Source organism: Pelodiscus sinensis, chromosome 7, assembly GCF_052426305.1.
Source record: "Pelodiscus sinensis isolate ZL-2025 chromosome 7, ASM5242630v1, whole genome shotgun sequence".
Lineage (NCBI taxonomy): Eukaryota > Metazoa > Chordata > Testudines > Trionychidae > Pelodiscus > Pelodiscus sinensis.
This window is the reverse complement of record NC_143058.1, coordinates 31,161,732-31,184,000: the sequence shown is the minus strand read 5'-3', so window position 1 is coordinate 31,184,000 and position 22,269 is coordinate 31,161,732. Positions and strand designations below refer to the sequence as shown.

Below are 22,269 nucleotides of genomic sequence, written 5' to 3'. Positions count from 1 at the left end.
TCTCAGAGACTTAGGACATGATTCTGCTCTCACTTACACAAGTGTAATCTGGAAACAATACAGTCACAAGGGCATAATACTGTGAAAGGGACAACGGAATTGAGTACTTATTTCTGTACTGGGAAAAACAGACAAAGGAAAAAAGCTGCCGCTTTTAATTGTCCCATTTATTGTATGACAGTATGTATAAAAAACCCACAAAACCAATTGAAAAACAGTCTGTACTTTCTTTGTAGGGAACTGACTTTGATCTCATACAGAGGATCTCTTATTTTCTTCTCATAATTAGAAGTCTTCTAAGGTGATGAATTCTAATAGTTTTGCTTTTTCTTGTTCACAAGGTAGGTACATTTCCAAACTTTCATTTAACAATAATTTCTAGCCGAACTAATTAGTTTCATCTCTCTGATTTTCTAATCCATTTTCTTCTTCAAAAGATTATACAGTTTAAGATGGGTAATTGAGAAGATCTGAGTAGTTTGCCTTTTTCTCTGCATATCTTGCTTGCTCAAAAATAAACAAATGAAGTAGCTTTTAATCTTACAACTTGAAACAGCTTGAGCAAGAAAGGAATTCTGAAAAGGGTGATCCAGCACGACTCAAAAGCTAGGAATAAACTAACAACAATTCATAAGACAAGTGAAATGAAGTGGATATAATCATCACTACATACATCAGTAAATCCAAGTAATAAATAGTGTCAAAGTTCTCTTGTGGAGTGTTTCCTTCCTAGACAAACAGCCATAGGATTCCATCAACACTTTACCCCCCAACCATGTAATGAAACTTAGCATTTGCCCTTCCACTACAGCATTCCCAGAAGAATGGAACTTGCAGTCACTGACAGCTGCAATTATTAGTGATGTCAGGGGCTAGATGGATAACCATTTAACCACTAAGAGACTGCTTATAGGTTAATGGTCCCAATTAATCACAACACCCCTCGCCCCTGTGCTGTGCCATGGGATGCTGGAACAGCCTCTGTCCATGGGAAACTGTATGAGGCAGAAATGTGGCATGGCAGGGGGCTCCCTAAGAGCATACTGGCTGCTGGTCCTGGCCCAGGGGCATCGAGTAAGAAATTTAGTGGTTACACAATTATTAAAATAACTGCTCCTAGCTGCCACTACCTGCAACTGAATGCAACAAAATAGTTGGGTTGATACAAACTAAAGTTTTCAATATCTGAAATTTTAGATGAGTAAAAATTGCTAATACCTTAATTATGATCCTGTAATATTTTTTATTTCAAACAATGCTTAAATGATATTGTTTTTTAATGAAGGCTATGAAGAAAGCAACACAAAGTACCATCTGAGAATAAACCCAGCTGCTTCAAAAGAAAGTGTTTCTAGAGCAGAAAACTAAAAGCCTCACCACTGTTCTTATATAAATTTTTATGAACAGAAGCAAATTTACATGAACCTAAAATGATGAGAAAATCCAACTCTAATGAGTTATGAAGCATATCAAATGTTCTTCACAGACTACTGTCAGAGGCTCATCAAGAAGGAGACTGACAGTGATTTTTAAGCGGCTTGAGACAATTCTTAGAAATAAAATGAAAATCATGGTTTTCTATAGTAAATGAACGTAATTTTCAAGATTTCATACTAGTATAATGTGCCAAATCAGACTTGGAAGAGAAACAATATAAAGATTAAATTTCTCTCCTGAATTGTTAAGGATTTGCTGTTTACATTGAGAAACACTCTTTTGCTAAAGACAAAAGCCACACATGAAATTGAACCCACAAAAGGTGGTTTCAGACTCAGTATTGTAACACCTAGGGTATGTCTAGACTACATGGCTCTGTTGACAGAGCCATGTAAGCTAGCTTACTCGACATAGTCAATGAAGTGGGGATTGAAGTGGCCACCGTGCTGTGCCGACAATCAGCTGAGCCGCACAGTGCGGGAGTCTAGACGGGGATCGGTCGACGAGGGAAGCCTTTGTCGACCGCTCCTGTAAACCTCATTTCACAAGGCATAAGGGAGTGGTCGACAAGGGCTTCCCTTGTCAACCGATCTGCGTCTAAACTCCCGCACTGTGGCGGATCAGATGATTGTCGGCACAGCGTGGCGGCCATTTTTATTTTAATGAAGCGAGGATTATTTAAACTAGTTTACATGGCTCTTTTGACAGAGCCATGTAGTCTAGACATACCCCTAATGTTTAGGTCCTTTCTATCCACCGGAATCAATAGCCCCAAGTTGGGGACCCAACTGTCCTACTGAACATGTGAGGAGAGTTAGACTTCTACAAAAGAGATTCACAGGATCCAGCAAGCTGAGAAGGGAGTTAGCAGCAGCAAAGGGCAAGAAGATAATATTACTCAAGCCCTTTGAGTTTCAACACAAAGGGAGTTATGTACCTAACCCTGGGCCTGAGGGAGATGCCTCCTTGTGCTCAGGATTCACAGCTTTGAACTCTCTAAGGGTACGTCTACACTGCATCCCTAGTTCGAACTAGGGATGCAAATGGAGACAACCGAAGTAGTTAATGAAGCGGGGATTTAAATATCCCGCGCTCCATTAACATGATCTCGCCGGTGCGCTAGTTCGAATCCCAGCTGATTCGAACCAGGAAGTGCACGCCGGGACGCGTTAGTTCGGACTAACGCCCTTAGTCCGAACTAATGTTACTCCTCATTTTTTGATGTTACTCCTCATTAACTACTTCGGTTGGCTCCATTTGCATCCCTAGTTCGAACTAGCGGGGTAGTGTAGACGTACCCTAAGATATGTATCTAAGCCCACTTGGTCTGGTCTCAAAAGAGAAGGAAATGCAACCGCCCTCCCACCCTACCCTTTGAGCCCAATATTCTGAGCACTTCTCTAGGATATGGGAGACCTACTTTGCCTGATGCAGAGCAGAGACTTGAAGCCCAGTCTACCACATTAGAAGTGAATGCACCCCTGACCACCAGGCTATTTTCTGTTTTGGGGTGGTTTTCTCTTAGGGTATGTCTACACTAGCCACCCTAGTTCGAACTAGGGTGGCTAATGTAGTCATTCAAACTTGCAAATGAAGCCCGGGATTAAAATATCTCGGGCTTTATTTGCATGTTCCCAGGCACCGCAATGAGGAATAACAGTAGTTCGAATTAGGAGCTTTAATTAGGACTTTGTGTACCAGGTTTCTTTGTTGGCCCACCTTGTTTGCATGCGTCCAGCCCCATAAATGTCCAGTGAGCATAAATCAGCTCACTGTCACACACAACTCCATCACTCTTTCCTAGATACAAGAGTGACAGGAATGGCACTTTGGGCAGTGGGAACTGGCATTTAGGATGCACGCACACACAAACTTACCATTCTTGGTACCCGGTGTTACAAGAACATTATTTCCCACTCATCTATGTTGCCATAGTAACAGCAATTCGAAAACATGGATTTTCACAGGAAAAGCCTGCTTTTACAATCTTGCAGGTATGGCAGCTTCAATACCCAATGCAAATCAGACAAATGCCCACATCAATACAAATATGTCTTACTGTCATATGCTCACTATATTAACCATGAAATCATATTCCTCCCAGTAACAAAACATTGTAAGTTGGCATTGTAAACAATTTAATACTCCCTAAAGACAGTGTATGGAAAGCATCTGTCTGAAGAAAGAAAAACAGAGTGTTTTACATCTCTCACAATACTTTTCATCTTTCGGCCAAAATTTATAAAAAAAAACAAAAAAAAACCTTCTTTTGATCCTGGAAATGCATTTAGACATATTGCTTACAGCATTAATAGAATGCTCCATTTCCCTTATACAGAATGTAGCTATCCATTAGATTGTAAATTTCAACCTGTTTCACAATTTTAATATTTTCATACTTTGCAGGAGAACAAGTAAACTTTCAAAAGATCACCGAGTGCTTTGGGTTTTACATTTTCCTGTTTTAAAGATAATTTTTTTATAAAAAAAGGGAAATATTTTCTTGGGTACATTAAGAGTACAAAATACATAAAATAGCATATAATATATGTTATTCAGTCCCTGATCCTTGGCTAGACCTGAAGACTGCATGGCACAGATTAGGACAAGTACATGCGTCCCCCACACTTATGGCCTAATTGACTCCTGGAGAACCATCGTAAGTCAAGCCGTTGTAAGTCGAACCCTTATTTCTGTAGCCAGACAGAGCCCCCCCCCTCCCCCGCCCCCCGAGGTGCACGGAACACACAGGACACAGAGAGCAATAAAATCATCAGTCTTTGATGCCTTGACAGAGGCCCAGATATGCTGGCTCATCTGACCTTGGATAACTGTAAACACAGATAAGAGAGTGTGGCCAAGCCAACAGACGACCTAGAGGTTGCGAGAACTGCCCTTGGCTGGCACCTATGTTGATACGATCACACAGCCGTCCCTGGGAGAGGAATCTCCCGCTGAAAAAAGAATGCCCAGTACTCCCAATTTAGTTATCTCCCTTACAAGTGTAAATTAAGTTCACAACTCCCTTGTAAGAACTGGCATCACAAAGATGAACCAGCACCATTTGGCACCATAGATAAGAAAGAGAATACGTGACCACACGGGTATAAAGATAGACCCAGCAGCACACTCACTCTGAGCGTCAAACTACCATCTACCTGCTGGTCGGGTTAGGTAATTGCCTCCCGAGGTCCACATGGGGACGCCCAGCCTCGTATTCGTCTTTCCGAGGAATTGAGGGACCGATCCTGGCCTGACACGCTGGAATCAAGAGACGCAGAAGGGGGTAAAAATTGTACCTGTACATGTCCTTTTGTTTTAGTGCACGCATACAATAGAGCTCTTTAAAGATTAAGCTGTCACTTGGTACCATTATTTTTTCTATCTTCCTTTTCCTTTGTAACCATTTTAAGATCTGTACTTGCTAGCAGTTAAGAAGTAGAACAATAGCCATCGTAACCACATGCTTTATAAGCCTCTTTAATAAACCTGTAACTGTTTAAGCCTTAACCTGACTTCTCCTGTTGCTGTAACAGAACCAAATACAATTAAAAGAACTCCAGCCAGCCATAGGGTCAGATGCAGGCAGAGCTGGGCATTTGGGTCCTGTCACCTCCACGGGACAGACCCTTGGGGCATCCATCAGCCTTCCCTAGGCTGCCCCCTGCGAAGGGACCCCGTCCTAACAGCTAAAGACTCGGATGTAATAAGCTCTCCCTGCGAACTCTTGAGGCACCTGTCAGCTTCCAATAGGCTGCCCGCTGCGAAGGGACCCTGTCCTAGCAATTGAAGATTCGGGTGCATAACACACACAGACCACACACACTACCCCGGCCATCGGCTGACAATTTCCCAGAGACACAATGTTATAAATGGGAGGACCATTTTTGGCCCGCTTTGCCTCCTGGCAGTTGTAGTCCCCAGTGTGCCAGGCCCAGTCGGAGGGGGCAGTGCTGGGTGGTAGGTGGCTCCCCATGTCCCAGAGCCAGTGGTGCACTGCAAACTGCACCCAGAGCCAGCTGAGGCCTAGGTCAGGCGGTAGGTGGCTCTGTGTCTCCTGGAGCCAGCGGCGCAGCACGAGCTGCGCCCAGAACCAGCCGAGGCTGTGGGCGACTGGCTGACCTTGTGGCTCACTGTGCAGGTGGGCTTGAAAGGCCAAACTAGGCTGGAGCAAGGTAGTCGTAAACGCGGGGGATCATAAGTCGGGGGTTGCCTGTATTGCAAAGCTAAGCTGACCTCCAGTCTGATCTTGGATGTAAACTGGAGCAGTCTGATTTGGGCTTTAAGTTGTCCCAGCTGCTAAAGCCCCATGGTACAGGGAGTAGTGGAAAGCAGACTCATTCTGGCCATGGCCTCTTTCAGTTAGTGTACTCCCTACACCAACTCCAGGCTGGGTGGTGCAGGAACTGCTACACTGGTTCTACATTCCTAAATGGCCAGCTATGCTAGCTGCACAAAAATCCACAAGCTATGTCATGCAAACCAACAAAACCAAGAGTGGAGAATCAGGGCCTTGATTTTCATAAATGGACCTTTTCAGCTCTGACCAATGAAAAACATCCAATGTCCTTGGACTAATTTCACCACAAAGCCCATTTGCAGGTGCACACAATAACCCCAGACATCACTGTAACAGATAAGTTAAGGTTTGCCAATAATTACAATATAATTACCATAAATATTGCCTTGTAGAGAAGAATTCTTTAGTAATAGATATGACAAAGTTGTCTAAGTGTTGGTTTTCAAATTACTACAGCTCAAATTCTACACATGCATATTTTATGTGCAAGACTTACCCTAATAGCAGTGGTATATGTGCTGTGGGGTATCAGGCAGGAGTATTTTAAATCCTACTGAGTTCGAGAGGCTAATGTTTAAATCAAACATATCAATTTATGCTGAAATGAAGATTCAATTTGAAAAGAATGCATAATTGGAGATTTAGAAGGCTTAATAATGTGTATGCATTTAATTGTTATCACTTATCTGAAAAAATGTAAACCAAACCAAGTTGAGAGTTAAGCACAGGTAATGATATTCTAGAACATTCTTTTTTAAATGAGAAGCAATTTAAAATTGATTTTTATAATTTTCAGTTCTCACACTTTTCCTAAATAATCTAGTAATCAATCCTACAGACATTCACATGGAGTAAATCAACTCCTGAGTACTCACATTATTCGGGTTGAGATTTGCAGAAACAGGCACTAAATTATTAGCAATAAGTACCAGCAAATCAGATTGACTAATGAATACTGTTCTAAGGGAATGCTGATTAGGGAAGATACAGCAACATAACTGAAATGATCCTGTTTCATATGCCAGCTGCTGACACTCTTGTAGAATGATAAGCCTTAGGGTAGATGAACTATTTAGACAAGCTTTCTTATCCTTGCTTATCTATTCAAAAAGCTTTCATGTGGTAGCTCATATCCTAGAATTCCCACATCAAAACAAAACATATGGAATACATAACATGTTTATTTAACATTTAAATATTTAATTTATCTGCCAGTTGCTCTTTTAGTATGTTTTTTAAAAGAAAAATATTTTGTATTTTTGTGCAAATAAGCATGAGCTCAGGCATGCATGTGGATTTTTAAGTACTTGGAGCCTGATCTGTCTTCTTTTTTTAATGAAGTGTACTTGTGGAGGAAGGGAGAGCTAGAGAGAATGCAAAGAGAGAAAAATAGCCAATCTGTATAGGAAGGGAAGGCCCTTCAAAACTACAGTAAAAGTGGGATCCACTATGGGAGTCATTTGAGAGAACAATCTTAGCAACTTATTAGATTTACATGGGTGCCATTATCAAAGTTTCTAGGGGGCAAAATAGAGAAAAGAGATGAGACCGTGAGAATTGGCAGTAGAAAGATAAAGTTCAGCCAGCACCTTATTTCCGTACAATCTAAATTGACCAAAGCAAGATATCTCCTTTCCCTTACCTCTTACCCCCACCCCCTCAAAAATCATCATCATTGCAAATCCAAAAAGGTTGTAGCCTCTTTGCAGTTCAAGCACCACCTGGACTGAGCTCTCTAGGTAGTTCTGCAAGACTGGCTGTTCAGTATGTGTCTGTCACTGGTGAACTGACCATACCATCAAAGCTTTGGCAACCATACAAGTGCTGACTATGTAGTGACAGTCTCTGGTCAACTTCTTTGTAACATGTTATCTTCCATCTTATTATATCTGTCCCAAGGAAGTCACCAAAAGTGAAGCAGCATTGATGCTGGCAGTCACTGGGATCCACTATGGATAGCTTCAGTGCTGATCCTGTCCTGCCACTACATGTGGAACAGGTAATGAAGACAACAGGAACAAAAATGTCAATTTACCATTTTCCAGTCTTCCTTTGCACCTACATTTCAGTGTTACACAATCAAGTTGTCATAAACAGTGTCTATAGGTCCCTTAGTAAGTCTGATGTTGTGCCATCCCCATGGAGACTACTGAAAGGTCTGGAACTTGGCTGCTACTATAGGACATGTAAAACTTACAAGCATTCCTGCATTGTCTGTGACACTGCCAAACTATTAGACAGTTGCCATGTGATCAATATGCCATCTGGACAGATTAATACTGAGCTGGTTATAATCTACTGCCAAAGGCTCCTTCAGGGACTTATTTTTGTTGGATTGATACTTTGGTAATTACCAAATAAAACTTTTTATAAAATGTGAATTTTTCAGGGGAAAAAAAACCAGGTAAATGTTGAAATGACAGGTCTTGCTTATGCTGCAGTATCTCCATTATTGCATGGAAATCTGGACATAAACATGTTGGGGGACAGGAGGATATTTTTCCTTCTATCTTCCTCATTATGTTCCCATTGCCATAGCCAGTCATATGGATTTTTTTTTTTTTTTTACACTTTCTTTGAAGAATTAGATACAGCAATGCATAGGAAATTTTATTTTGCACAATAACATTTAATACCACGTGCCCTTTGACTTCATTAAAAGCAGACCTTTTGAACTGAGGGAGAGTTGCTGTCACCAACACTAGTAGATAATATCCAAGCTACTACATAGATTAACCACTTGTGGGCAACTCACATCGACACTCACAAAACTAGCATGTTACAGAAAATTCTTCAAGAAAATTTTCTATGGGTAGCAAATCTGAGCCATGTTTTTATAACTCAGAATCATACTAATCTATAAAGTCCTGACTGTTCCAAGACCTTATGATTTAAGCCAGTATGCCGTCTTAGAGTGGCATCTCCCCCAATCCCGTTAGTGTTTCAATGCCAGAAACTAGGTTCGTAACAACTATGAATTTCTAGACCACACTAAATAACTATGTCATATGCATCAGAGGGGTAGCCATGTTAGTCTGTAACATTAAAAATGAGTGGCCCTGTGGCATCTTTGACTATGTCTACATTGTATCCCTCTTGTGCAAAAGTCTATGAAAATGAAGCTCAGATTAGCATATTACAGTGCTTCATCTGCATAATAAATTAGGGGCCATTTTTGTGCAAGAGGCTTTTGCGTAAAAAGGATTCGTCTACACAGCTCCTTTTTGCACAAAAACACCCTCTTGCGCAAGAGCCGTTCTTCCTCATTTTTTCAGGAAGAACAGCTCTTGCTCAAATAGGGGGTTTTGCGCAAAAAGGAGCTGTTTAGACGACTCCTTTTTGTGCAAAAGCTTCTTGCACAAAAACAGTCCCTAAGTATTTATGCAAATTAAGCATGACAATATGCTAATCCATGCTTCATTTGCATAGGCTTTTGCTCAAGGGGGATGCAGTGTAGATGTAGCCGTGAGACTAATTAAAATATATAGAATCAGATTAATAAAGTGGTTGATACAGCCTGACATTGTACAGTAGTAAAATGACATCATATGGAAACACTAACAATTTTAATATACAAAAGTTTCTATTACAATACTACTCTAGAGATGCTATTGGAGAAAAATGCTGCTGTTGTCTTCTCAGGATGCCTTTTTATCCTTTGGAATTAGTTCTTACTGCCTTTTACCTTTTTTTAAGAAGATTTTCTCTCTCTCTCTCTCTCTCTCTCTCTCTCCACCCAACGTGTTTCAAACAAAATTATTAGAGGGATTGGTTTTCCCCTACAGGTACTATCGCTGGTACTAGAGCTTATATAGGTCACAATTGTCCACTGATAATTTTAAAAAATACAAATAAAAAGGTAACTATAGAAAATTTGATCGAGTCTAATTCTCAGTATACATACCCCACACACTCTTCTATTGGCATTGACAGGCATTTCATAAGCCTATAGAATATCAATCATAACACTTTCAAGCAGCTTCAACCAAACACTGAAAACAATCAGGCTACGTCTAGACTGGCATGAGTTTCCGCAAATGCTTTTAACGGAAAAGTTTTCCGTTAAAAGCATTTGCGGAAAAGAGCATCTAGATTGGCATGGACGCTTTTCTGCAAAAGCACTTTTTGCAGAAAAGCTTCCGTGCCAATCTAGACGCACTTTTGCGCAAAAAAGCCCCGATCGCCATTTTCACAATCAGAGCTTTTTTGCACAAAACAAATCTGAGCTGCCTACACTGGCCCTTTTGCGCAAAAGCTTTTGCGCAAAAGGACTTTTGCCCGAATGGGAGCAGCATAGTATTTCTGCAAGAAGCACTGATTTCTTACAGGAGATCATCAGTGTTCTTGCAGAAATTCAAGCGGCCAGTGTAGACAGGTGGCAAGTTTTTCCGCAAAAGCGCTTGCTTTTGCGGAAAAACTTGCCAGTCTACACACAGACTCAAAGTATTAAACTATCAAATATTGAGCCCTATTATGCCCTGAAATCAATTAAGAATCCTGAACAAATAAATATTGGTAAAAAAACATGGCCCATAATGTGATTGAGCCATTTGTGTTGAGAATTACACAGTGCATTGCAAACTCACCCTTCTAATCTTACATCTGGCAAACTTCTGTTAAGTGCAATCAAGTCACTGGCCATAAGGTTAAACTGGTTGATTTTAAACAGCTCCTTCATTTTCTCCTGGTCATCTTTGGGAATGAGCACAGCCTTTCCCATCTCTCCAGGTCCTTCTTGGTTCCTTGAAATAACAGCTGTAACACAAGTTAACAAAATACACAATTTTAATATTTGTGTGTTGGTTTCATTCTTCACTAATAGAAGACTTTCGTCATCTATCAACATGGAGTGATTTAGAGAAAAATAAAGAGTTGGCTCAGCACTCCGGCCTGAGATTTTTACCCATATCTGGATCTGAACTTGAAATCAAGCCCTGAAAAATGTTTAGGATTTTCCACCCTCTTCTAATTTCTGGCAGAGACTACATACAATAGTGATGAATTGTGTATCTCATGATACTTATATCTATGATTGTGGGTGTCAGTATCATCGTCCCAGTGAAATTTTACAGATACAAGAGGGTTAGACAAGATTTGTACAAGCAACCAAATTATCTGATGCTTATGAAAATTGAATCCAAACTTCTAACCTTTTGAAATTCATTGTTGACTGTTACACAAATGCTAGCCAAAAATAAACTAAGCCCAGACTGAGCAGACTGTAAACATACATTATCCCAATGTATCTGTGTCAATACTGTAAAATCTTAGAATATGCTTTATATAACATCTGATTACAGGTATTTGTACATATTGCACATTTTAACCTATGTCTTACCAATTTTCTAAGTTTATCATTATCAAAATAAAAAGTATATTGAACTTGAGACATAATTACAATATTATACAAGACAAGAGAGTGACAACAAACATTCCACTGAAAAACAATGTAACCAGTACAAACAATGTCACTATGTACCTTCTATGTGTATTTAAATGAAAAACATCTCCAAGAAAACTAAGTTTTTATTACTAATTACTTACATGTAAAAGTCAAACCATTCTTTAAAACAAAATCAGCATAATTAAATTGATCTTCAGTATCAAGTTTTATCGGATGACAAAAATAATTAAATCATCATATAAAAACATTACTATATGGCCCTGAACCTACAAAGCAAACTGATTGGATCAGTTTATGTTGAAGGATTGGTGAAGGAGGAGTATGTGTCAGTTCTTAAAGTTAAAATCAGAAGATACCCAGAACTATTAGTGAGACAAATTTCCACAGAAGTTGTCACACAACCTCATACAAAATTAATATTTTAAACAAAAACTTACAGTTACTGTTAAAAAATCTGACAGCAAAGCAGATTTTTATTAAGAATGGTTTCCTAAACCCAATATTGTCTGCACATTTACATGTGCTGGGAGGAGGGGGAAGGAAATTGCTTCAGAAAGGGGAAGCAAGGCAGAGTGATGATACCAACTCATTTCCAGACACTGGAGGGGCTGAAGAGCTGAAAAGGGGCAAGTCCGGCAGGAAAAGCCCCTATTCCCAGGATCAGGCAGAGCAGCTAACTCTGTGGAACCTTGGCATGTCATGGCAGCTAGTGTATCACAGAGCAGTGGCTCCACACACATGGCAAAGTTATGAGAGAAGTCTGAATGGATTTCATGGATTTCCAGGATTGGGAAAGCCAGTTGCAAGTATGGCACATCACTGGAGGAGTGCATTCTGTGATCATCTGGCATCCTCAATAATCTCGATTCACTCATTACTCATAAATATGTTACACACAGTCACACAGATTGTTGGGGTACTTTCTTAGTTTGAAGATATCTAGCAGGTCAGTCATGAACCAATGGCCTCATACACATCATGCTCTGGAATTTTGTCCAGGTCCTTAGGACCATATCTCAGAGCATACAGGAGATGCCCAATTCAGGCAAACATTTTTAGTGCTTTCAGGGCCTGTCTGCAGGAGGGGCTTTGGAACCATTTGATGCACACTGGACTGGTTATTTGCAGGAGACTGTGCATGGGGGTAGGGCAATTTTGTTTTTAAAATCACTTCTTAGGATTGAAAATTGTGAGGTGGTGAAAAGTAGTCTCCCTCTTCTAAGAAATAGAAATTTAAATCCAGAGTTTCCACTGTCAACCCCCATAGACCCAGACATATTACAATGTGGGATGGGGGGGGGGAGAGATAAACTGCTTTGACCAACAACCCACAAAAAGCTGAATCTCAAGGAACCACACCAAAAGCGAAGGAAGAAGGGAAAAGGACTCCTCCTCTGAGGCACTGATGTCAGCTCTGGGAGGGGTAGGAGCCAGTTCACATTCGCCAGGGGTAAAATCCTAGCCCTAGTGAAGACATTAGCAAGTGTGGCAAGGGACTCTCATGGGATCAGGCTTTCAACCCTGCCAAGTCTCCATAGCATTCCTATCAAATATTCTGCTTTAAAAGGATGTCCCACTTATTGATCTATTAGCTTGTCCACTGACAGCATTAACCTGAGAATTTCTATAAGAACCCCACTCCTAAGTGATATATTTAAATCATAATAATGTAAAAAGTACTCTCTTCCTGAACTGTATTCATTGTGTGACAGAAGAGTCCTACAAGTCGTTACCAAACCAACTGACAGCAATGAACTCAAAAGCTTTTTGAAGGACATCATTAGGATAAACAGTTAGCTCCTGATCCTGAAAAAAACCCAAAAAGCTAAAAACCCTAAGCACACACACAACCCAGTATTGTACATTACACTGCAGAAATCTATTATACAATATTGGTGTCCAGTTTCCTGTTAATTTCCATCCAGAGTTTGCTTGAAAAAATACAAAGGTAATACAAATTTAATTGGGAAGCACTGACAAAGCACCTTCCACTAACATCTAAGTACAGGTAAATAACCGTAAAAATCAGCATTTATGTCATGTCATTTAAAGCCTGACACAAACCAATAAAAACAAAATATTTGAAGTTCTCTCCAATTTAGTTCATCCACGGATACATAAGTCTACCAAGAGAGAAATGGAATACGTGAGTGTGATCTGCTATAAAGATATAATCAGAATGAGTGTGACATGGTTGCATTACCCATGACTGGAAAGCCACAAGTGAGTTAATCATCACACTCTGGTGCAGATAAACACTTGTTATCACAATATATATTCTGAGTATCTCTCACATGTTTATAAGGAGGTAGAAACCTACTATTGCAGGAATGGTTTAAAAAAAGTTACATATTTTTATAACAACTACAGAAATAATTTAGAAAATTATACAATTTAGTGACAATATCCTTACTATAGGATTTCTAACTATCCCCATTTTGCATAGGACTATGCCAATATGGAAAAGTCTCATTCAATGTAATAGGATTCCTTAGAAATTATGGGCTCTTACATACAACCAAATTATCTTCACTTGTAGCTTGCCAGTTTAGTTCATGAATCATGACTTCCTCCTCAACAGTCTGTGCAGTACTCCAATAGCCACATATTATTTGACAAATAGACCTCCTAATATTTTTCAGAGAATACAGTTGCTTATTTTTCAGAAGGTTCACTGTTCTATTTCTCTATTCATGTTTTCAGTTCATTTGCACTGGAATGAACTGGCTTGGTTTTGAAAAAACTGCAGTGCCTAAATGCCCAGAAGGGGGCTGTCACTTATCAGAGTTTCCTCTGTAGCCAATTATTTATTAACATATTCTTGTAACAAAAGAAAAAAACATGTAAAAGCCTTTCACGCATCATCATTGTTCTACAGGAAATTAAGAACTTTTGATCATACTGGAGAACTATGAATTCATTAAATAAAGTAGACATTAGTCCTGACTAGGTGAATTTAATAAATATGAACTTACAAGTTTGACTTTTTATACATTATGGACTACAGATTTTTTGTGGGAGGTTAAATGCTATGTAGATGAGGGATGTGAAATACTAGTCTATCAGAAAGAGGCAGCAAGGGGGGGTGAAGGTGGAGGAGAGGATTCAGAGCAGCAGTGCTGGGTGGAGCTGCTGCTTTGAAACACCGCAGGTAGACCCAGCTGGCCCTCAGCTCCGTGCCACCTTTCAAAGTGGCAATGTCGTGTAGAGCTGGGGTCAGCAGGGGAGTCCCCAGCTCCATGCGGTGCTACCACTTTGAAACGCTGTGGGAAGCAAAGGGCCAGCGGGGGACTCAATCAGTCCCCCTCTGGCCAGTGCTCCCTGCATCGCTTTTGCCTTTGAAATGTAGCAACAGCCCTGGAGCTGTTGCTATACTTCAGAAGCGAGGCTCCCTTATAGACTAATCAAATAGTTCAATTAGCCTATTAATCTAAATGTGTTAAATTAGATGTTAATCTAAATTTAACATCTCTAATCTAGACTTCTTTGTTCACTTTGTGTTTAAACTAGAACTGTGGAGACAAGAATTTAGTACAGATTATTTAAAAGCATATGTCAATTTCAGCCCACTTGTATATTTCAAGAGGAAGAATCAATAGATTTCACCATGATTGTGATCTAAAATGAAATTATCAGAGAAAGTCTCAAAAACTGGGGCCAGTTCAGAATTACAAGTGATGATTTTGCTCCATAAAATGTCCTACTTCTACATGTATAGGGCAATCTCACTGTTTAATGTGCATTGGAATCAGTGGCATGCTCCCTAGAGTTACTAAGCACCAGAGCTGCTGCTAAACTAAATGCTCATTTAACACCTTATAAAATGCTTTTCTGAATCTGGACAGAGTCGCTGGCTCTTTGGATCTGGCTCTGGGGACTAAATGATAAGTAATCATACAGCTCTATATGGCTCCTAATTGCTGGGTTTTACCTTGAAAGAGACACCTATCTCACAAAAGAGAAAAAAAGTAGTCACGTTGTTTGGCTCTTCAGTTGTCCCTGATCAGCATTTGACAGTCTCTTACCACCAGCAGCCACATGCACATTTATTTTCTTGTTCACTTTTCATTCTGCTTTAAGCACACATCCCCCTTAAATCCATCTTGGAACATGCCACTGACATGATAAAAAAATATGTCCAGTGAATGTTGAAATGCTCCCTACCCTGGCCCACACTTTTTGGTGAAAAGAGAAGGTCAGACACTGTTAAAACCCAATCATTGTGTAATCAGAAATTGTAATAGGGTGGGGTTTTCACAGCCTCAGAACCCCTTCCCACACTACTCTCTCAGAAATATGTTCTGCTTCTTTTTTTGCTGAATATGTCTAGAGAAAAGCCTATACTCTCTCTGACAGCAGCATAAAACTGGCCACAGGATGCAGTAAAACTTAAGAAACCAGGGAAGGAACATTCAGGGCAAAGGAAGGAGCAAAATAAACTGCCCTATCCTCCAAAATATAGCATAAATAAAAAAGAGGGGAATGATAAGGTCCCTAATTTGAGTAAGGCTATCTGGAAAATGGCAAAGCAAATATATTATAGCACGTCTTCAAAGGGTTCATATCTGTTTAACATCAGAGAAGTGGATAAGCATATGTCTGGTCAGACAGCTAGTTGCCACATGCCCAAGACTTCATTCCTCTCTAAAATGGAGTCTTCCTTAAAAGTGTGCTGAACTAAGGAAGAAGTTTGTCCCTAGCCTCTTCTGCAAAAGAATCAGGCCAGGATGGAGACATCCATTTCTTCTGCCTCCACCTCCTGAAAAATTACAATAAAACCAAGAAATGGACCATAATGTTCCACAATACCCCTAAAAGAAATTTGTGCTAATATTTCAAATGTTAGTAGTCATCAACAGACACTCATTCCGCTATGCACTGGAGTGAAAGATGCCATCTACCTGGCAGGGAAGCCTTTCAATTCAGGACCTGTATTTAGTTGGTGTGTACGTTCCAATCAGTAGATTAGGTACTGTACTATATGAACTGTACAGTGTTTCCTTGCTAGAGATGTGATCAGTTTCATAACTAATATTCAGTAAACACCCAGGAAGCAGCTTTGTTGGAAAGAGAGCGCGCATATTATAAACTGAACTGGCATACAGCTCAGACTGAGTCTACTCAGGCTTCTAGAAACACGTAGTTCACAACGGAATATTCAAAAACTTAAACATGATAAACATAGTAAAGTTACATCATCCATACTATATCTGGTCAGAGGTTTCCCACCTTCCTTCTCTCCTAGACAGAAATTGTAATTTTTTGGGTTAAAAAGAATACACTTAAACACACACTTAAACATTTTTGGTCTTGAGGTTGTTTTTGACAAGAATTCTGCAGAACGCAGACATTTAATGAAAAAAAGTCTTTAGTTGAAATTAGTTGAAAAACATTTGATCAACCCTATCATAGCTCACTGCCACTGACTATGATACCCATTCTTGCAGAAGTTCACCTCTCATGAAAATGTAGTTAAATACAGTCTGTGGAACGTGTTCCTTTATCTGCTGTGACAGGATGTTTCACTTCATAGCACTAGGCACAAAACAGCAGGAAGAGAAATACTTAGTATTTAAACAGGCTAATACCAATCTAGTGGAAATCCCTTGATAACAGAATTAAAAACAATTTGTGTGAACAGGTAAAGGCCAGCAATACAGAACCTTCCCACAAGCAGTATCAGCAGAAGGATCCAAGAATGTCATGGCGATACATGGTTCACTAGTGAACAAACTTTTCTGACTGCCATTCCGAACATTATAAATTAACAAGACACAGAACAGGCTTGCAACTCACACACGTATTCTTGAAAGCTTGAGCTGTATACTCTTCAGATTGGAGAATCACAACATCCTGTTGTTGCTCTATAATTATTCATTGAAGTGCATTAGGGTAAATCTTGAAAAGGAGATTTTGCTATATTCTAGTTTTTGTTCTGCAAAGCTAAACAACTTCCTACAGAGTCTGTACTTGTGCTGTGTACTGTAACTAAAATAGATTAAATTTCATCCTTAGATGATACATTCTTGCTATACATAAATATAAAATACAGCCCTAATGTGGTTATAATGCAACAAACCAAACCTATGTACAATATTCTATATAATCTATATAATCTAATATATAATCACCTACCATATATTTTAGAGATATTGTGTGTCTGTCCGTCCAACTGTGAATCAATTCAAGAACTCCTAAACTGTATGAGGTAGGACCACCAAATTTGGCATGCAACTTCCTCTTATCATAACTTAAAGCAAGGTAAGATTTTAGTTGTGCCAGGACAATTGGATATGCTTGGAATTCATTTGTTTCTCATCAAACAGGAAGGAAAGCAGGTACCAGTTATACTCCAGAAAGACCACAGGAGGCAGCACCTGTCACTAAAGAAACATGTGGCCCACATTTTTCTGAGAGTTTGCAGAAGAAAGGGCATGATCTTCAAAAGTGTGATCCATATGTTGAACTGAAGTCAACAGGAGCTGTGGGTTATCAACAATTCAAAAAATCATAAGATGTAGATCAGACACTTTCTACCCTAAAGGTAAAATGGCAATATCTGGAGCTCTCCTGGAGAATTTCATTACTAGCATGGAAAAACATTTTCTTTAATGATCACACAGTGTGCATATCTACTACACAGCAGCTACATCAAAAACGCATGCTTGTACTTCAATAAATGTTCCTTGAAGAAACTGAAATGAATATTGGAGTGTAGTGAAATTCTCAAAGTGCTTGTGCATTTTATGTTCATAACATGAACAGCTACACATTTTTATATTAACTTTTATTTTTCCCCACCAAAGAACTGTAAACCCAGACACCCTTAGCTGTCAAGTCATTCTAATCTACCTACGGATTTAAAAAAAAAAAAAAAAAAAGGAGGGAATGCTTTTTGTTGACCTTTATGTGCATTAGATCTGGATGCAGCGAGAAGACCTGAGACTGCTGACAAGAGGATGCAATGCTAGTCAAACCAAGAAAGCAGTATTCCCTGTAAGTTGTGCGCTTGTGTGGCCACTTAGTTGATTAGCAGGGCACCCAACTAAGGGCATAAATAAAGGGCAGATAAATTATCAGGAAGTGCATGGTTGGCCATGGGATGAATATTAGTGAGTGTGTGTGCTAGAGGTAACTAGAAGAAAAGATTTTTGAAGAATGATGACATCCGAGATGCACTTTACTTTTTAATACTTCTTAAGAATTCAGATATTTTGATTTATATATGTCCATTAAAAATTGAATGTCTAGCCTTTGCTCCAAGCATCCTTAGATACACTAGGTAGCACCTTCTTTGACCATCTGGAAACCATAACAATAACCCCCTAGCAAAACCCTCAACTTAAAATATTTAATTTCTCCCACAGATGTGAGAAAATACAGTGGCCTTTGCAGTATGCTCTGTAGGTCAACTGACTAGGACTATTTTGGACAAAGGGGAGAGCTAGTTCTAAAGCTTTGGGTCCTTATGATTTTTCTTGTATGACTAGGATGCCAACTTGGATACCTCTGCTGAGGCAGCATAGAGAAGTGTGGGGGTTTTAGGCAAGAAGATCCCAAGCCATTTTAGGACTATATCAGTCAAAACCATCACCTGGAACTCTACCCATTACTTATAAAAGTTCAGTTCATTAACTGAAAAAAAAAAAAATACGGGTGGGTAATTGGCATTATGCAGATAGATGATTAATCTATGAATTCATGCTAGTTGTCCCACAACTAGACTGTATTTTTTCATGATAGTCACTATTGTGCCTTTGGTACTTCACTTAATCTAAACATAGCATCATTACTGAAAATACTCTTATTAGGGAGACAATGATCTCTCTCCCCCCCTCCCCCCGCAGAAAGTTCAAATCCCATGGTAGTAGCTGGGCTAATACCCCTTTGCTGGATCCTAAGTGCAGTACTAAAGGTGTGCTTCAGAGTCAATGAAATTCACCCAATCAAATTAACATCACAACTCACCCCACTTAGGGGAAGCCCTGCAATTCTGCAGCATAGCATGAGCACCTACAAAGAGGTTTACCAGCGTCTTCCATTTCTGCTGCATATGGCAAAGCTGGGCTCCACTTAGACTACTCCCAAGCAAGCTATGCCAATTACAGCATAGGAAAAAATTTGTACCAAGTTGGCCTGTCAGTTAAACACCTTCACAGGGACTCACTCCTCCGAAGAAGCCAACAGTAAAGGGGACGAAACGGCTACATTGAAAAAATGGCCAAAGGCTCCCCAAAGCCGCTGAGTAGTTTCCTTTCACAAAGCATGAGTCAGTTTTACCCACCGAGAAGTGCTGTTCTTTTTAAAAGCTATTTAACCTGCTGTAGCTTGATGGCTGTATAGTGAAGAGTAAGAGACCCCATTATATTTGTTCAAAAGAACAGGGAATAAATTTGGCACAATGGCCAATGTGTGTTCTTTCAATAAAACACATCCCAATATACAAGGATAAGTGAGCTATTGTTCAGCTTACATAATCACTGCTGTGTTTGCTTACACAGCCATTGCAATACCATTTTAACTAATTGTTTTTAAGCACGTTGTGTGGTACTTTGAGCTGCATATATTATTTAATTTGGCCATTTGAAAATAAAAATGCACTAGCTATGTTTCACTTACAGTGTATACATGAGATCAAAATCTAAACAAACTGGTGGAGGTATAGATGTGCAAGTACCAATTGCATTTTTTTAAGTTTTAGCTTTCATAAACCACTACAGCTTACTGTTTATCTATGAAGAGCCAAGCAGTCTCTTTTTCAAATTGAAAAACACTATAAACACATGACCAGGTTACCAGTATTCCTGGATTTCAGTTTGTGAATTCAACATATACAAGGTCAGCAACTATCTCCAGAATAATCTCTGGAATCTCAAAGCCTTTAGTTCAGAAAGGCCCCAGGAACTTTTAAAATCCAGAATCAGTAAATTTGGATACTTTGTGACAACTGCTGTTTACCCAATTCTCACAAATACTTTAGGAATCAAAGTCAAATTTATAAAAGGCACATTCAAATGGTTTAATGCACTGCAGAGCTATAGGGTTGCCAGGTGTCCGGTACTGACTGGATAGTCCAGTATTTTCGCCTCCTATCTGGTAAAAAAGAATTCAGAAAATACCGGAAACCTAAAATGTCTGGTATTTTCTGATTTTTTCCCCCTGCCAGGAGGCAAAAATACCAGACACCTGGCAACCCTACGACACACTCAGCAACTGGGCCCAGCCCCCGGACACGCTCCCCCTCGCCCCCGCTTACCTGGTTCCGGTAAGGGGCCATGCTGATTTTTTTTTTTTTTGCTTAACTGCTCTTGGAATCCTTCACCCTCTCCTCCCCCACCCCAACAACTTTGGTCTTCCTCCTTTCCCCCCCAACAGAATTTTTCCCCTTTTTTGGGAGGGGGGGCCTTGGTATTTTTGGTTAAACCATCTGGCAACCCTAGAGAGCTATGCCATAGATAAGTAATTGCTGTTTGTAAACAGCAGCAGCAGTAGGTTTTGCATTTGTTAAATTCTATTGTAAAATACTGGGTTACCATTATACTTTACATTCTATCTTACTAAACCTGTAGTGTACATATTTTTCTCCTATTTTCAAGAACTACTGACCTGATCTAGAGAGTTAAATGAAGTTAATTTTCCATTGGCTTTAAAGAATTCTATATTGGGCCCACTGCTCCTTAGAGATACAATGTACAAAGCTTCTGAAAGAAAAACATACATTGGAGATCTCATATTTGTAATGAGATTCCAGGATTCACAGAAGTTACAGCCAGCTGTCCAGAAAGCCAGTTACTCTTTGTAGGGAAATGAAGATCTGGACTAAATCGTCTTTCAGTATAAAATGGTCTTGTATTTCTCAGGGGTTCACAGTGCGAGACCTGGCCCTCGGCCATTCCAAGACCAAAAGGTTCTTCGAAAGGACCGAGAAAAATAACCTTTTAGTCTTGGAATGACAGAGGGCAAGGTCTTCAGCTGTGAACCCCCGAGAAATACAAGACCAAGATGTTTTATACTGAAAATGAAGTCCTCCTCATTCAGTTATGAAAACGTGATTAAAAAAAATAATCAGTGAATCTAGAACACCATGCCAAATTGGGATACAATCTGTGAAATCTCCCCATCAACTATAAACACAGCAGCGTGAAGACAGCAAATGATGCAATCGGTCAATCATTTTATTTATAGTCTATCAGTAAGGTAATTTTTATCCTCAAAGTAAAAAAGAAATCACTACATTGAAACTGTCATGATACTTAGCATTTATGTTTCACTTGGCATATTTAAAGCACTGTACAGACATTAAGGTCAGAATCCTCAGCTGGTGTGAACTGGGAATTGATTCCATGAATTTTCATGGAGCTGATGTACATGAGGGGAGGATTAGCCCCTATGTAATAAATGACTGCAGCAGCCTTATAAGATAATGTCAGTCTATGATAGGCATTGTATGGGTGCGGAACCAGAAAGGCAAATTGATTTGCTAGGACCACACCACTGAGTGGCTGAGCCAGGATTACAATTTATGGATTTATCTTCATACCATCTACTCATTTCTTCAGAACGTTCTGTCAGCCCTTTAATATACAGTGTGAATTAAAAATGGGGAGGGAATAATGTATGTTGTACACAAGAATCAGACCATTTGCAAATTATTTAAAAAGAGGCCTCTGCAATAAATATGGACAAGTTACTTAGCGATACAACAGCATAATTGGACAAGGCTGGAAACACACTGTAAACCAAAGCAGATTCAAATTTTCCTAGAAGGGATACGGCCTCTGATGGCAGCTAACCCTCAGCGCACCCAGACCGTGCCATGTACTTCCTTCCGCCAGGGGGTCTGGTGGTGATTTAAAGAGCCTGTAGCAGTGGCTGGGAGATATATGAGCCATTCTGAATCTCCAGGCCCTAGGGCAGCTGCCCCTGTTGCCCCCTACGGTAGGAGGCCTGGTTTGGATTATAACATAATGTAGCGGGTACACTCACTTTTACGCACAGCTGACTCACTTTTACGCACCGGTACTAGTAGCATAAAGTTGTAGTGTTGGCTGCCCTTGTGAGGGTAGGTTAAATACATCAACCCATCATTTTAATTCTAATTTATTTTTAGGGGCTTCTCTTGTGTTTA

At 39.8% G+C, this 22,269-nt stretch overlaps 1 protein-coding gene across 3 annotated transcripts in view; it reads right to left on the bottom strand.

The window, feature by feature from the left end:
- GALNT13 (polypeptide N-acetylgalactosaminyltransferase 13) overlaps positions 1 to 22,269 on the bottom strand; it is a 344,283-nt gene that overhangs the window by 186,132 nt on the left and 135,882 nt on the right. For all 3 annotated transcript variants that reach the window (XM_075933416.2, XM_075933418.2, XM_075933417.2), the window contains one exon: positions 10,324 to 10,492. In XM_075933416.2, the coding sequence (XP_075789531.2) occupies positions 10,324 to 10,492 (169 nt within the window). The remainder of the gene's footprint in view (positions 1 to 10,323; positions 10,493 to 22,269) is intronic.